Source organism: Hyla sarda, chromosome 2 (genome assembly GCF_029499605.1).
Source record: "Hyla sarda isolate aHylSar1 chromosome 2, aHylSar1.hap1, whole genome shotgun sequence".
Lineage (NCBI taxonomy): Eukaryota > Metazoa > Chordata > Amphibia > Anura > Hylidae > Hyla > Hyla sarda.
Genome location: NC_079190.1, coordinates 332,480,942 through 332,494,676, shown reverse-complemented (window position 1 = coordinate 332,494,676; position 13,735 = coordinate 332,480,942). Strand labels below are relative to the sequence as shown.

The 13,735-nt window shown below is 41.8% G+C and overlaps 2 protein-coding genes across 14 annotated transcripts in view; one reads left to right on the top strand and one right to left on the bottom strand.

The window, feature by feature from the left end:
- LOC130356430 (uncharacterized) overlaps window positions 1-13,735 on the bottom strand; it is a 628,644-nt gene that overhangs the window by 286,417 nt on the left and 328,492 nt on the right. The window lies entirely within an intron of this gene.
- LOC130356428 (membrane cofactor protein-like) overlaps window positions 1-13,735 on the top strand; it is a 63,528-nt gene that overhangs the window by 46,824 nt on the left and 2,969 nt on the right. For 3 of the 13 annotated variants that reach the window (XM_056557972.1, XM_056557968.1, XM_056557965.1), the window contains 2 exons: window positions 6,905-6,977; window positions 13,428-13,524. The exons of 2 other annotated variants lie outside the window; for them this stretch is intronic. In XM_056557972.1, coding sequence (XP_056413947.1) covers window positions 6,905-6,977; window positions 13,428-13,524 — 170 coding nt within the window. Of the gene's footprint in view, window positions 1-1,091; window positions 2,130-6,904; window positions 6,978-13,427; window positions 13,525-13,735 lie in introns of those variants that run through there. 8 more of the 13 variants (XM_056557966.1, XM_056557973.1, XM_056557971.1 and 5 more) reach the window with 6 other exon arrangements.

Sequence of the window (13,735 nt, the reverse complement as noted above, 5' to 3'; positions counted from 1 at the left end):
GGCAGCTTCTGCTGTAATGCTTTCTCTCACCTGCTTCAGGGATAACCCTGCTCCTTTTTGCTAAATAACCCCTCCCCTTTATAAATATTCATCCCCCTCTTTCTCAGCATGTCCATGATAAGAGAGGGGATTATCGCGGGAGAAAACATTGCACATACAGCAGCAGCCAGCCTCCATTCACATAAGAAGAGAATACCATATTAGCAAAAAGATCTCCTGAATGGCTGCATGAATTTTTATCTGGCAGGAAGCATTAGAGACCGGGTCAGGTTAGCATGGGGGACCCTGCTATCAGTCTCCATTTTTAATCCTAGGTGTTTTATTAAAAACAGTTTTACTACTAAATGTTTTACTACTAATGTAGATAGCATGTCAGCATTACCATAAAGGGCACTGCATAAGAATAAACTTGCTCCCCCCCCGCCCATGAATAAAATATACATAGTTAGATAAATTATATCTAAAAAAAAGAAAATATATATATACACACACACACACACACATATTTACATACAGGGTGGGCCATTTATATGGATACACCTTAATAAAATGGGAATGGTTGGTGATATTAACGTCCTGTTTGTGGCACATTAGTATATGTGAGGGGGGGAAACTTTTCAAGATGGGTGGTGACCATGGCGGCCATTTTGAATCCAACTTTTGTTTTTTCAACAGGAATAGGGTCATGTGACACATCAAACTTATTGGGAATTTCATAAGAAAAACAATGATGTGCTTGGTTTTAACATAACTTTATTCTTTCATGAGTTATTTCCAAATTTCTGACCACTTATAAAATGTGTTCAAAGAAAAATTTTAACATGGCCCTCAGTTTACGCAGATTTTGTTCAGTTATGAGGCAAACTTTTATGTGAATGGTGAAGTTAACAAGCAAAACCACCGTTATTTTTCTTACACTAACCCACATTGGATAGATCCCTCCAAGACTGTTGGAACACAAAAAGTGATGGTATGGTGTGGTATATGGGGTACAAAGATAGTGGGGCCATTCTTCATCAATGGAAACATCACGGCCACTGGATATGCGAAATTGCTACATGATGATGTGTTTCCCTCTTTATGCACTGAAGCTGGCACGTTCCCTGAGTGTATCCAGCAAGATGGTGCACCACCACATTATGGGTGTCAGGTCCGAGCATTCCTAGATGAACAGTTTCCTGGAAAGTGGATTGGTCATCGTGGGCCAGTTGAATGGCCCCCAAGGTCTCCCGATCTGACCACCTTAGACTTTCATCTTTGGGGTCATCTGAAGGCAATTGTCTATGCTGTGAAGATATGAGATGTGCAGCACCTGAAACTATGGATACTGGAAGCCTGTGCTAGCATTTCTCCTGCGGTGTTGCCATCAGTGTGTGAAGAGTGGGAGAAGAGGGTTCCATTGACAATCCAACACAATGAGCACAATGTACGTTAAAACCAAGCACATCATTGTTTTTCTTGTGAAATTCCCAATAAGTTTGATGTGTCACATGACCCTCTTCCTATTAAAAAAACAAAAGTTGGATTCAAAATGGCCGCCATGGTTACCACCCATCTTGAAAAGTTTCCCCCCTAACATATACTGATGTGCCACATACAGGAAGTTAATATCACCAACCATTCCCATTTTATTAAGGTGTATCCATATAAATGGATATATATATCTCTCTATCTCCACGTGTGTATTTTATTATAAGAAAATCCTTTTTTTCTGCTGTACACTGCAAAAAACAAGCAATCATGTGGATTATGTCTCCAAAAAGATGAGGAAAAACTAAAATACAATAATGAAAATTGCCCTTAAATAGCCAATGTTGTACATCTTGGCAAAACTTGAACTTTTCTAATATAATTCATAAGAAAATGTAATTTCCTTTTTATAGTCATCGCGGCTTTGTCCAAGTTGAAGCACAGGCATGGACAAATTCCAGTAAGTGAGGGTGGGCTAACACTCCTCTTTGCTCTCCTCTGTGCTCTCTCCTGACTGACAGTACTCCTCTGTGCCTTCTCCTGTCTGATAGTACTCCTCTGTGCTCTCTCCTGTCTGATAGCACTCCCCTGTGCTCTCTCCTGTCTGATAGCACTCCTCTGTGCTCTCTCCTGCCTGATAGCACTCCTCTGTGCTCTCTCCTGTCTGATAGCACTCCTCTGTGCTCTCTCCTGTCTGATAGCACTCCTCTGTGCTCCTGTCTGATAGCACTCTTCTGTGCTCTCTCCTGTCATATCAAACAGGAGAGAGCACAGAGGAGTCCTATCGGACAGGAGAGAGCACAGAGGAGTCCTAGCCCACCCTCACTTACTGGACTTTGCCCATGTCTGTGCTTCAGCTTGGACAAAGCCATGATTTTATAAGCCATAATTTCTATAAAAAGGAAATAACATTTTCTTATGAAGTACCGTATTTATCGGGGTATACCACGCACCGGCCTATAATACGCACCCTCATTTTACCAAGGATATTTGGGTGAAGAAAGTTTTTTTTTACCCAAATATCCTTGGTAAAATGAGGGTGCGTGTGTGTGCGTGTGTATACCCCGATACACTGTTTCTTACCCGGCAGAAGCCCCCAGGAAAGGCAGGGGGAGAGAGGCCATCGCTGCCCGCTTCTCTCCCCCTGCCTTTCTTGGGGTCTAGAGCCCTGCTGCCGCCGCTTCTCTCCCCCTGGCTATCAGCGCCGCTGCCCCTTCTCTCCCCCTGTCTATCGGCGCCGCTGCCCCATTGCCTGCGCCGCTTCTCCCCCCCTGGCTATCGGCACCGGCAATGGGGCAGCGATAGCCACGGGGAGAGAAGGGGCAGCGGCACCGATAGACGGGGGGAGAGAAGGGGCAGCAGTGCCGATAACGGGGAGATAAGCGGCGACAACAGGGACCCCAGGACAGGCAGGGGCAGAGAAGCTGGCAGCGGTGGTGGTCTCTGCACCTGAAAAAGCTGCTGCAGTTCATTGATGTAAAGCGCCCGCTTTAAATCATTGAACTGCAGCGGCTTATCGGCGTATAACACGCAGGTAGAATTTAGGCAAAAAATTTTAGACTAAAAAATGCGTGTTATACGCCGATAAATACGGTATGTCAGAAAAGCTAAAGTTTTGCTAAAAGTTTCTGTATCTGACAGTGCCCATTGAAGGCCAAAACCACCATGTCTTCAAGTGGTAAAAGATTTTCATTGTATCCTGTGTAAAAAAAAAAAAAAAAAAATGTTTCAACAGGGTATAAAATTGTGGTTTGAATCTAACCTGTCTGTTAACTGTATGTGTATAAATATAAAAATGTGTGAGAAAATATGAAGCGCCTGCAGAAAGTTTGTCCAGCAGCATCTCTGCTTTTAAATCTGCAGTAAGTTATGTGAATTATTTTCAGATTTTCCACCAATTTTACTTATTGCTATGTAGAGGGTGAAATAGAAACGTAGAAACATACAGCTTTTGCTATCCACAGTGGAAAATATTCATGATTTTAATCAAATACATGTACCTTCTGACTACGGTAATAGTTCACACATACACATTATGCTGCATACTTTGAGCAGCATAATATATGCAACAGATGCTGTTCATGTGAACGTACCGTAAAAAAGAGTTTAGTTTGTATCGATACTTAGGCTAAGTGCACACATCCAACACAAAAAATGAGCAAAAATGCCAATGTAATATAGAAAAAATGTATTCGTTATTAACGCACAGTGTTACTTTATGTACTGTATTGATGTAAATTTGGTGTGGCTCACTGTTTACTGTAATAATTAATTACAATATATGTCTTTGTTTAGTTGCCACTGTGTTCCCATTTTTCTCATGAGCGTAGTGCTACTGCTATTATACTACTTTGTAAGCTTTTGTCGAATTTTTATAAATTATCAATAAAGATATTGACTTTCTATATTACATAGGTGTTTAATGCACATATTATCTGGTGTTATCTGTGGCTGTGGAGCATGGCACACATCTTGTAACTTTTTTTTTAGCTCTTAGAATGTAAGCTCTCGCAAGCAGGGGCCTCTTCCGGTTTGAATAGTTGGTGTGTAATATTGTGATGTCTGATATTTGTCTGTACTCTCAGAATTGGAAAGTGCTGGAATTTGTTGACACTTTATTGTATTGTACTTCATTTAAGCTTTAGTAGGTGGTAGAAGTTCTCAAATCGTAATATGTACTGAGGTATAATCTCTGGCCACTTTATTAGGTACACCTGTCCAATTGCTTGTTAACATGATCAGTCAATCAAATGGCAACAACTCACTGCCTTAAAGGAGTACTCCGCCCCTAGTCATCTTATCCCCTATCCAAAGGTGTAAGATGTCAGATCGCCGGGGTCCCGCTGCTGGGGACCCCCGGGATCGCCGCTGCGGCACCACGCTATCATTACTGCTCCGAGCGAGTTCGCTCTGTGCGTAATGATGGGCGAAACAGGGGACGGATCATCGTGACATCATGGCTCCGCCCCTCGTGACATCACGGTCCACCCCCTTAATGCAAGTCTATGGCGGGGCGTGACGACCGCCATGCCCCCTCCCATACACTTGTATTGAGGGGGCGGGCCGTGACGTTTCGATGCTCCGGCCCCTGTATTGCCCGTCATTACGTGCAGAGCGAGGTGCCGCAGTGGCGATCCCCAGCAGCGGGACCCCAGCGAACTGACATCTTATCCCCTATCCTTTGGATAGGGGATAAGATGTCTAGGGGCGGAGTACCCCTTTAAGGCATGTAGTGGTGGGCCAGACTACTTGCTAAAGTTCAAACGGAGCATCAGAATGGGGAAAAATTGGGAGTTTAAGTGACTTTAAGTGTGGCATGATTGTTGGTGCCAGACGGGCTGGTCTGAGTATTTCAGGAACTGCTGATCTACTGGGACTATCACACTCAATCATCTGTAGGGTTTACAGAGAATGGTCCAATAAAGAGAAAATATGCAGGGAGTGGCAGTTGTGTGGATGAAAATGCCTTTTTGATGTCTGAGGAGAATGGGCAGACTGGTTCTGTGTGACAGAAAGACATCTGTAACTGAAATAACAATTCGTTCCAACCAAAATATGCAGAATACCACCTCTGAATGCACAACATGTAGGCCTTGAAACTGATGGGCTCCAACAACAGAAGACCACATCTTGTAAGCTAAAAGAAGAAAAAAAACTGAAAATTGAGGTAGAATTCACACAGACGTACCAAAATTGCCTGGTCTGATGAGTCTTCATTCCAGCTGTGACATCCAGATGGCAGAGTCAAAATTAACTTAAACATGAAAAGCATGGATCCTGCCTTGTATGATCTGTTCAGGCTAATGAATATAGTGGTGGTGTGGAGGACTCTTTCTTGGCATACTTTGGGCACCTTAGGTAGGCTATCACGTTTAAGCAATGCTCAACTGGTACTGATTATTGATGCTGACCATGTCCATTGCTGTCCTGTGGACATATCTTCTGATGACTACTTCCAGCTGGATAATGCACCATGTCACAGCTCACCTCATCTCAAACTGGCTTCTTGATCATGACCATGAGGTCACTGTACTCCAACTGCCTCCATAATCACCAGATGTCAATCCAGTAGATCATCTTTGGAATGTGGTGGAACGGGAGATTCGCATCATGGATGTGCAGCTGACAAATATGATGCCATCATGTACATATGGAGCAAAATCTCTGAGGAATGTTTCCAGCACCGTGTAGAACATATGCCATGAAGAATGAAGGCAGTTTAGCTGACAGATCCAATTTGTCAGTGTCGTCATAGTGTCCAATAGAAATATTTGTTTCACGACAAAGTTGTTGTGAAATGTTGAAGTTTAAAGTGTAACCATCATTTTAAACATTTTATTTTTTTTAACATTAAGTGCCAGAAATGTACCATTTGCTGAAGAGTGAAGGAAGCAGGAAAAGGTCAAGACAGAGAGCTGCATTCACTGCTCCAGACATAGTTAGGTGCTTTACTCGTGACAGCCCACATATTGGCCTTCAGTTACTATTGAACTTTTGTATAAATTATAGACATTAGAACATTTTATTCAAAAATATTTTAATATAAAAATAAAAATTTAAAGAAACACATTAGTTATAAATGATGACAAATGCGTGGGATGGCAGCAATTCTGCAGTTCATAACACACGGAAGGGAGCAGGAATATATATATATATATATATATATATATATATATATATATATATATATCTCTATCTATCTCAACGTGTGTATGTGTGTGTGCATGTTCCACAAAAACTTTCAAACGGCTAAAGATATTAACATGAAACTTGGCACACGCATTACGTATAGGTCAACAACAAACATAGGATAGGTAATTTAACCCTTACTTGCCCCCATTTGCCAGGGGCGGGGCTTATGTTTATAGTCCCATGCAAGTCAATGGGAAATATGTTACTGCATAACTTCCAAACGGCTGGAGATATTTTGATAATACTTGGTCACATGTTACTTATATGTCCACTTAAAATATAGGATAGTTAACTTAACCCTTAACTACCCCCATTTGTGAGGGTCAGGTTTTTTTTCTAAAGTCCCATGCAAATCAATGGGAAATGTATGTTCCCATCTAATTTCCGTTACGCTGGAGCTATTTCATTACCTGGTACACATATTACGAGTCAGGATATGAGGACGGGATGGGAGGTCGGGATAGGAGGTCGAGATAGGTCGGGATATGACAACAATATATGAGGACTGCAGGAAAAACCGGGCAACGCCGGGTGCTCAGCTAGTTGTTAATAAAGTACAATATAGTGTGGTAGTGGCTGCCACTAACTAATACATTTGAAAAAAAAAACTTTAAATGACATTGACGTTTTCACAATTTTTCTTGACTATTGAGTATTGAATACTTTCATTCAAGCACATCACACAGCGCGATCTAACCTTACAACTTGCATTTGTATGTAACATTGCTGTGTTTCTTTTAAGGAGGAGTGATCGGTGGAATTTTTGGAATTCTTTTAGCAGCATTTATTTGTGTGTGGTGGTTTAAGAGAAAAGGGTGAGATTATACTTTGAAAATTATACTTTTTTTAAAAATATAGCATTTACAGACTAGAGTACTGTAAAAGTGTATTTTTTTTTTATTTTTTATTAGTAGTCCTTTTTAAAATATATATATCGATAGACAGATAATAGATAGATATTAACCCCTTAAGGACCCATGACCTACTGCTACGTCATGGGACCCTGGGTCTTAAGGACCCATGACGTACCGGTAAGTCCGTGGGATATCGATCAGCAGGCACCCCGCGCAAATGCCCAGGGGGAAGGGGTATTAAGTTGGCCGCTAATCGCCTGTGAATTCACACCAGCAATTTGCTCAATTCCGGGTCCAAGACACCCACGATCCCCCTGAAGGGATAGGAATGAGGTGGCAGGGGTGCCACCCCTCCTATGCCTGCTATTGGTCGTCTAGAAGCGACGACCAATAGTAGAGTGGGGGCAGGTTAACTTTCGGTTTCCCCGTTTCTTCCCACCCACAATAGGCGGGGCATAACGGGGAAACCGACAGAGGACCGGCGCCGAAGTCCACTTACCCATTGGCGGCGGCGACGATCGGCTGCGGTGATCGGCGGCAGAAGAGGATGGCGATGCAGCTCCCTGGATCCTACGGAAGCCGGTGAGTTGCCTAGCAACATCTGGGGGGCTGCAGTTTGAGACCACTATACAGTGGTCTCTAAACGTAGCCCTCCAGATATTGCAAAACTACAACTCCCAGCATGCCCAGACAGCTGTTTGGGCCTGCTGGGATTTGTAGTTTTGCGAAAGCTGGAGGGTCAGAGTTTGGAGATCATTGTGCAGTGGTCTCTAAACTGTGGACCTCTAGATCTTGCAAAACTACAACTCCTAGCATGCCCACACAGCGGTTTGCTGTCTGGCCATGCTGGGATTTGTAGTTTTGCAACATCTGGAGGGCCACAGTTTGGAGATCACTGTGCAGTGGTTTCTAAACACTAGCCCTCTAGATGTTGCAAAACTGCAAATCCCAGCATGTCCAAACAGCTCTCGGCATGCTGAGAGTTGTAGTTGTGTACCTTCATCTGTTGCATAACTAAATCTCCCAGCATGCCCTTCGTTGATCAGTACGTGCTGGGATGCTGGGAGTTGTAGTTTTGCAACAGCTGGTGGCACACTGGTTGGAAAATACTGAGTTAGGTAATAGAACCTAACTGAAGGTTTTCCAACCAGTGTGCCTCCAGCCGTTGCAAAAGTGCAACTCCCAGCATGCACGGTCTGTCAGTACATGCTGGGAGTTGTAGTTTTGAAACAGCTGGAGGTTTGGTCCCCCCAACCCCCCTCCCCCTAAAGGGTACATTCACACGGGCGAGTTTACAGTAAGTTTGAGCTACGGCAAATTTTTTGCCGCAGCGCTAACTCCTAGCGGGAAACTCACTGTAAACCTCCGCCTTTGAATGTACCCTAAAAACACTACACTACACTAACTCATAATAAAGGGTAAAACACTGCATATACACCCCCTTACACTGTGACCCCATTTTGGAAACTACACCCTTCACGGAATGTAGCAAGGGGTATAGTGAGCATTAACACCCCACAGGTGTTTAATGAAAATTCTTCTTGGATGGAAAAATGAAGAGAATTTTTTTTTTTTTCACAAAAATGCTGGTGTTACCCTAAATGTTTCATTTTCACAAGGGAAAATAGGAACCCCCCCCCCCCCAAAAAAAAAATATATTTGTAACCCCATTGCTTCTGAGCAAGAACATACCCCATATGTGGATGTAAAGTGCTCTGCGGGTGCATTACAATGCTCAGAAGAGAAGGAGCACCATTGGGCTTTTGGAGAGATAATTTGACCGGAATTGAAGGCCACGTGTGTTTACAAACACTTGACATACACATATGAGGTATTTCCTTACTCGAGAGAAATTGGGTTACACATTTCAGGAAGATTTCTCTCCTTTTTACCCCTTATAAAAATTCAAAAACTGGGTCTACAAGAACATGCGAGTGTAAAAAATGAAGATTTTGAATTTTCTCCAATTTGCTGCTATTCCTGTGAAACGCCTAAAGAGTTACCAAACCTTTTTGAATGTCATTTTGAATACTTTTAGGGGTGCAGATTTTATAATGGGGTCATTTGTGGGGTATTTCTCATATGAAGACCCTTCAAATCCACTTCAAAACTGAACTGGTCCCTGAAAAATATTGATTTTGAAAATTTTGTGAAAAATTGGAAAATTGCCACTATACTTTGAAGCCCTCTGTGATGTCTTCCAAAAGTAAAAACAAGTCAACTTTATGATGCAAACCTAAAAGACATATTGTATATTTGAATATATAATTTATTTGGAATATTCATTTTCTTTATAAGCAGAGAGCTTCAAAGTAAAAAATTTAATATATCAAAATTTGGCATTTTTCACCAAGAAATGATGCAATTATTGACAAAATTTTACCACTAACATAAAGTAGAATATGTCACGAAAAAACTCTCGGAATCAGAATGAAAGGTAAAAGCATCCCAGAGTTAATGTTTAAAGTGACAGTGGTCAGATGTGCAAAAAGTGCCCGGGTCCGACACTGAAAATTGGCTGGTTCCTTAAGGGGTTAATTAATATAGATAGAATTGTTGAAGTGAATAGAGTGGGATAGTCTTTTCGGTTAGGATGTTCACTTACAGTTTTGCTGTGTATTGCTGGTGGATAATTAGACATGGGGGCCACAGAGGATTTCCAAGTTACCCAGCTGTATACTTTATATTTGGTAGCATTACATTAGGCCCTTTTTACACCTCTTGGAAGGCTGTTAGGCCAAGGCTTAAGTTTGTTTTTCCACTTAGATATACATGTTTTGCATTTTTTTTTACGGTTGGTATACAGTGAATTGTTTATAGTACAGCACCTTGTGCCCAATCTTATCAATGCTATCAAAACATGTGTGATTTGCTCATAGCAATACATCAACTTTTATATCTTTTCTAGAGCCCTGGTAAAATGAAAGCGAAGCTGTGATAGGTTGCTATGGGCAAATCACACTAGTTTTTGGCTGACCAACTGATGTATCTGGGCCAAAGTGTTTATTTAATTTATGCCAAATGGACACTCTTTGAACCCACAGAAGCCTGTGCATTGCTCACAGTATACATTGTGCCCTTCTGATATACAGTGTTTACAGAGGTAGGACAACATAACTAGAGCCACCCTATTTTTACATAGTTAAAGTCAATCTGTCAGCAGTTTTGTGATGGTAAAACTGCTAACAGCCCTGAATATCGACAGGAAAGGTTATAGCATATAAACCTGTGTTCTCGGTCATGATATGTGCATAAATGAGAAAATGCCACTTAATTATCCTGGCTGCAGATGCTGAACATTTAGCCAGGCGGGCTGTTCTCCCGAGCTCTCTAATGAATACTCCCCTGGCCCTGCCTCTCACCAGTGATTGGCAGCTCTAGAATCCAGTCAGAGAATGGCTAGAGCTGCTAATCATTGGTGAGAGGCAGACCCACGATGCTGTCATGAGAGCCCAGGAAAAAGAGCCTGTCTCTTTAACTGTTCAGCAGCTGCAGCCAGGACCTTTTTTTAAAAGGGTGTTTTCTCTGTGTATGAGACCTCATTTAGATGGTGTCTATGCAAATCTTGTTTGCTCTGCTTTTGTATGTGCCTTTTTCATTATGCAGTCCTACTTTTGAATGATACATTTTTGCTAAATTTTTTATTTTTTTTTTGGTGTGTATTTTGGGTTTCTGAAGGAAGGTTGAAGAGGGATGGTTCCACCTGTTGTGTTGCTTAAGGCTATCATCAGCTTTATTGCAAAGTTGGGTCTGGGACTCAAGTTGTTGAGTTGATGGGTGTCTGCAGAGGTTTTGCGTACAGGATGACCAGCAGACCTCGACATCAAACAGGAGCATTTGTCATATTGTAGTTACGGCCCCTCAAATTACTGCAAACTTCAATGTATGTTTAAGGCTATGTTCACACCACAGAGTTTCTGTGTGGAATGCCGCATTGGAATTCTACACTGAGATTCCACTGCAGCAGTTACGTTGAATTCAACAGGATTCTGCTGTGCTGTGCACATGGTGGAATTTGCTTGCCAGATGTTTCCGGCACAGAAATTCTGTGTCCAAAGAAAGAACCTGCTAATTATTTATGCATGGAATGCTTAGCAGTCTGTGAGACGGCGCAATCCTGTGCAGTCCATAATATGTCAGCGCCCGCAGTCTCCAGAATGTCCACGCAGAGATTTTCCACACGGACATTCCGGCATGTGAACATAGCCTAAGGGCTCCAGTATTATAATGTTTAAACAGTATTCTGCAGTCCCAATCACACAGCAAAATTCTTTGTTCTGGGAACACACAAATTCCACTGCAATTCTGTTAAGCAAGCAAAAGATTTTGCCGAAAATCGGCCATGTAAACATAGGCTTAGAGTGAAACGAGTCGTGGAATACAGGCATACAAGGCACAGAAATGTTATTCATGGTAGATCTGCAATAACTAAACCTTTGTTGACACAAAAAAAAAACTCAAACAGCTTGTTCAGTGGTGAAATGACCACAAAATAATGGATATTGGAAGCATGGAAACGTGATATGGTCCGAGTTCAGTTTCACTGTTTTTCCCACTCCCCATCTTGTGTATGGATGGTGATCACGAGATAAAGCTCACAGTATTGACTGCCTTAAACCCACTTTTAACCCCTTAAGGAAGCAGGACGTAAATGTATGTCCTGGTGCAGTGGTACTTAACGCACCAGGACGTACATTTACGTCCCGTGCATAACCGCGGGCATCGGAGCGATGCCCGTGTTATGCGCGGCTGATCCCGGCTGCTGATCGCAGCCAGGGACCCGCCGGCAATGGCTGATGCCCGCGATCTCGCGGGCGTCCGCCATTAACCCCTCAGGTGCCGGGATCAATACAGATGATCGGCAGTGCGCGATTTGAATGAATGATCGGATCGCCCGCATCGCTGCTGCGGGGATCCGATCATTCAGAACACCGCACGGAGGTCCCCTCACCTTCCTCTGTCCGGCTCCCGGCGTCTCCTGCTCTGGTCTGTGATCGAGCAGACCAGAACAGAAGTTAGCCGATAACACTGATCTGTTCTATGTCCTATACATAGAACAGATCAGTATTAGCAATCATGGTATTGCTATGAATAGTCCCCTCCCCCAATAAAAAAGTAAAACGTCCGTTTTTTCCTATTTTACCCCCAAAAAGCGTAAAAAATAAATTTTATAGACATATTTGGTATCGCCGCGTGCGTATATGTCCGAACTATTAAAATAAAATGTTAATGATCCTGTACGGTGAACAGCGTGAACGGAAGAAAAAAAAGTCAAAAATTGCTACTTTTTTAATACATTTTATTAAAAAAAATTATTAAAAAAAATTTATTACGTTTTTTACATGCAAATGTGGTATAAAAAAAAGCACAAATCATGGCGCAAAAAATGAGCCCCATACCGCCGCTTATACGGAAAAATAAAAAAGTTAGAGGTCATCAAAATAAAGGGATTATAAACGTACTAATTTGGTTAAAAAGTTTGATTTTTTTTAAGCGCAACAATAATAGAAAAGTATGTAATAATGGGTATCATTTTAATCGTATTGACCCTCAGAATAAAGAACACACATCATTTTTACCATAAATTGTACGGCGGGAAAACGAAACCTTCCAAAATTAGCAAAATTGCGTTTTTCGTTTTAATTTCCCCACAAAAATATTGTTTTTTGGTTGCGCCATACATTTTATGATATAATGAGTGATGTCATTACAAAGGACAACTGGTCGCGCAAAAAACAAGCCCTCATACTAGTCTGTGGATGAAAATATAAAAGAGTTATGATTTTTAGAAGGCGAGGAGGAAAAAATGAAAATGTAAAAATGTAATTGTCCTTAAGGCCAAAATGGGCTGAGTCCTCAAGGGTTTAAGCATGGAGGGGGCTCCAGTATGGTTTTTGATACAGTATCATGGCACTCTTTGAGTCAAATAGTCGACCTCACAGGTAAATTTATTTTGATTAATTTGTGCAAAATGGAGTCCATGGTCATGTAAAAGGGTAAAATGTAGTTGGAGTTCTAGTCATTTTGTCCAACCTCTGTATTCACTGGTCCAACATATGTATTTCGCAGACAGGGAATGTGTGAGCACTGTTTCAAAGTCTGTTTTTTGTTTTTTTTTGTACAAGAAGGCTTGGGCATGAGTAAGGGGCCATATGCTGTCCTGTGTTTAATGCCTGTAGGGTGCCTTATGCACAGCCATAGCGGTTTTTATGATAAATAGTGTAGATATAAAGAAAGTCAATTGTTTATGCTTTCTGCTAAGCATTGATGTAAATTAAAAGCTACATTAGATGTATCCCGACACTTCAGGGTAGCTTATGGATATCTTAAACCCTATTTAATATCGACCTTTTGTGAATAGTGTAATTACATAATCTAAACCATTCTGTTTTTGTCCTTCCACTTCTGCAGTGGTGATTATGTAGCTGGAAAGAAGCATGATGGTGGCACATCAGCTAGCCATCAGACAACTGTAGAGCATTGTGATATGACACAGATAGATGCACAGGTAGATCTGTCATTGTCTCGGTATCTAACACACCATCGGGACAAACTTTCAATGCTCCATGCATCATAAAAGCACTATTGTTATTAATATAAGCTTTTAACATGTCGTCCAAACGTCAAAAGTTTAGATCACATCAGGTCTTAGTCCCGAGCTCCGCTGCGATTGTGAGAAATAGCCGGCTGAAGTGCACTTAATAATTGTTCCACAACTG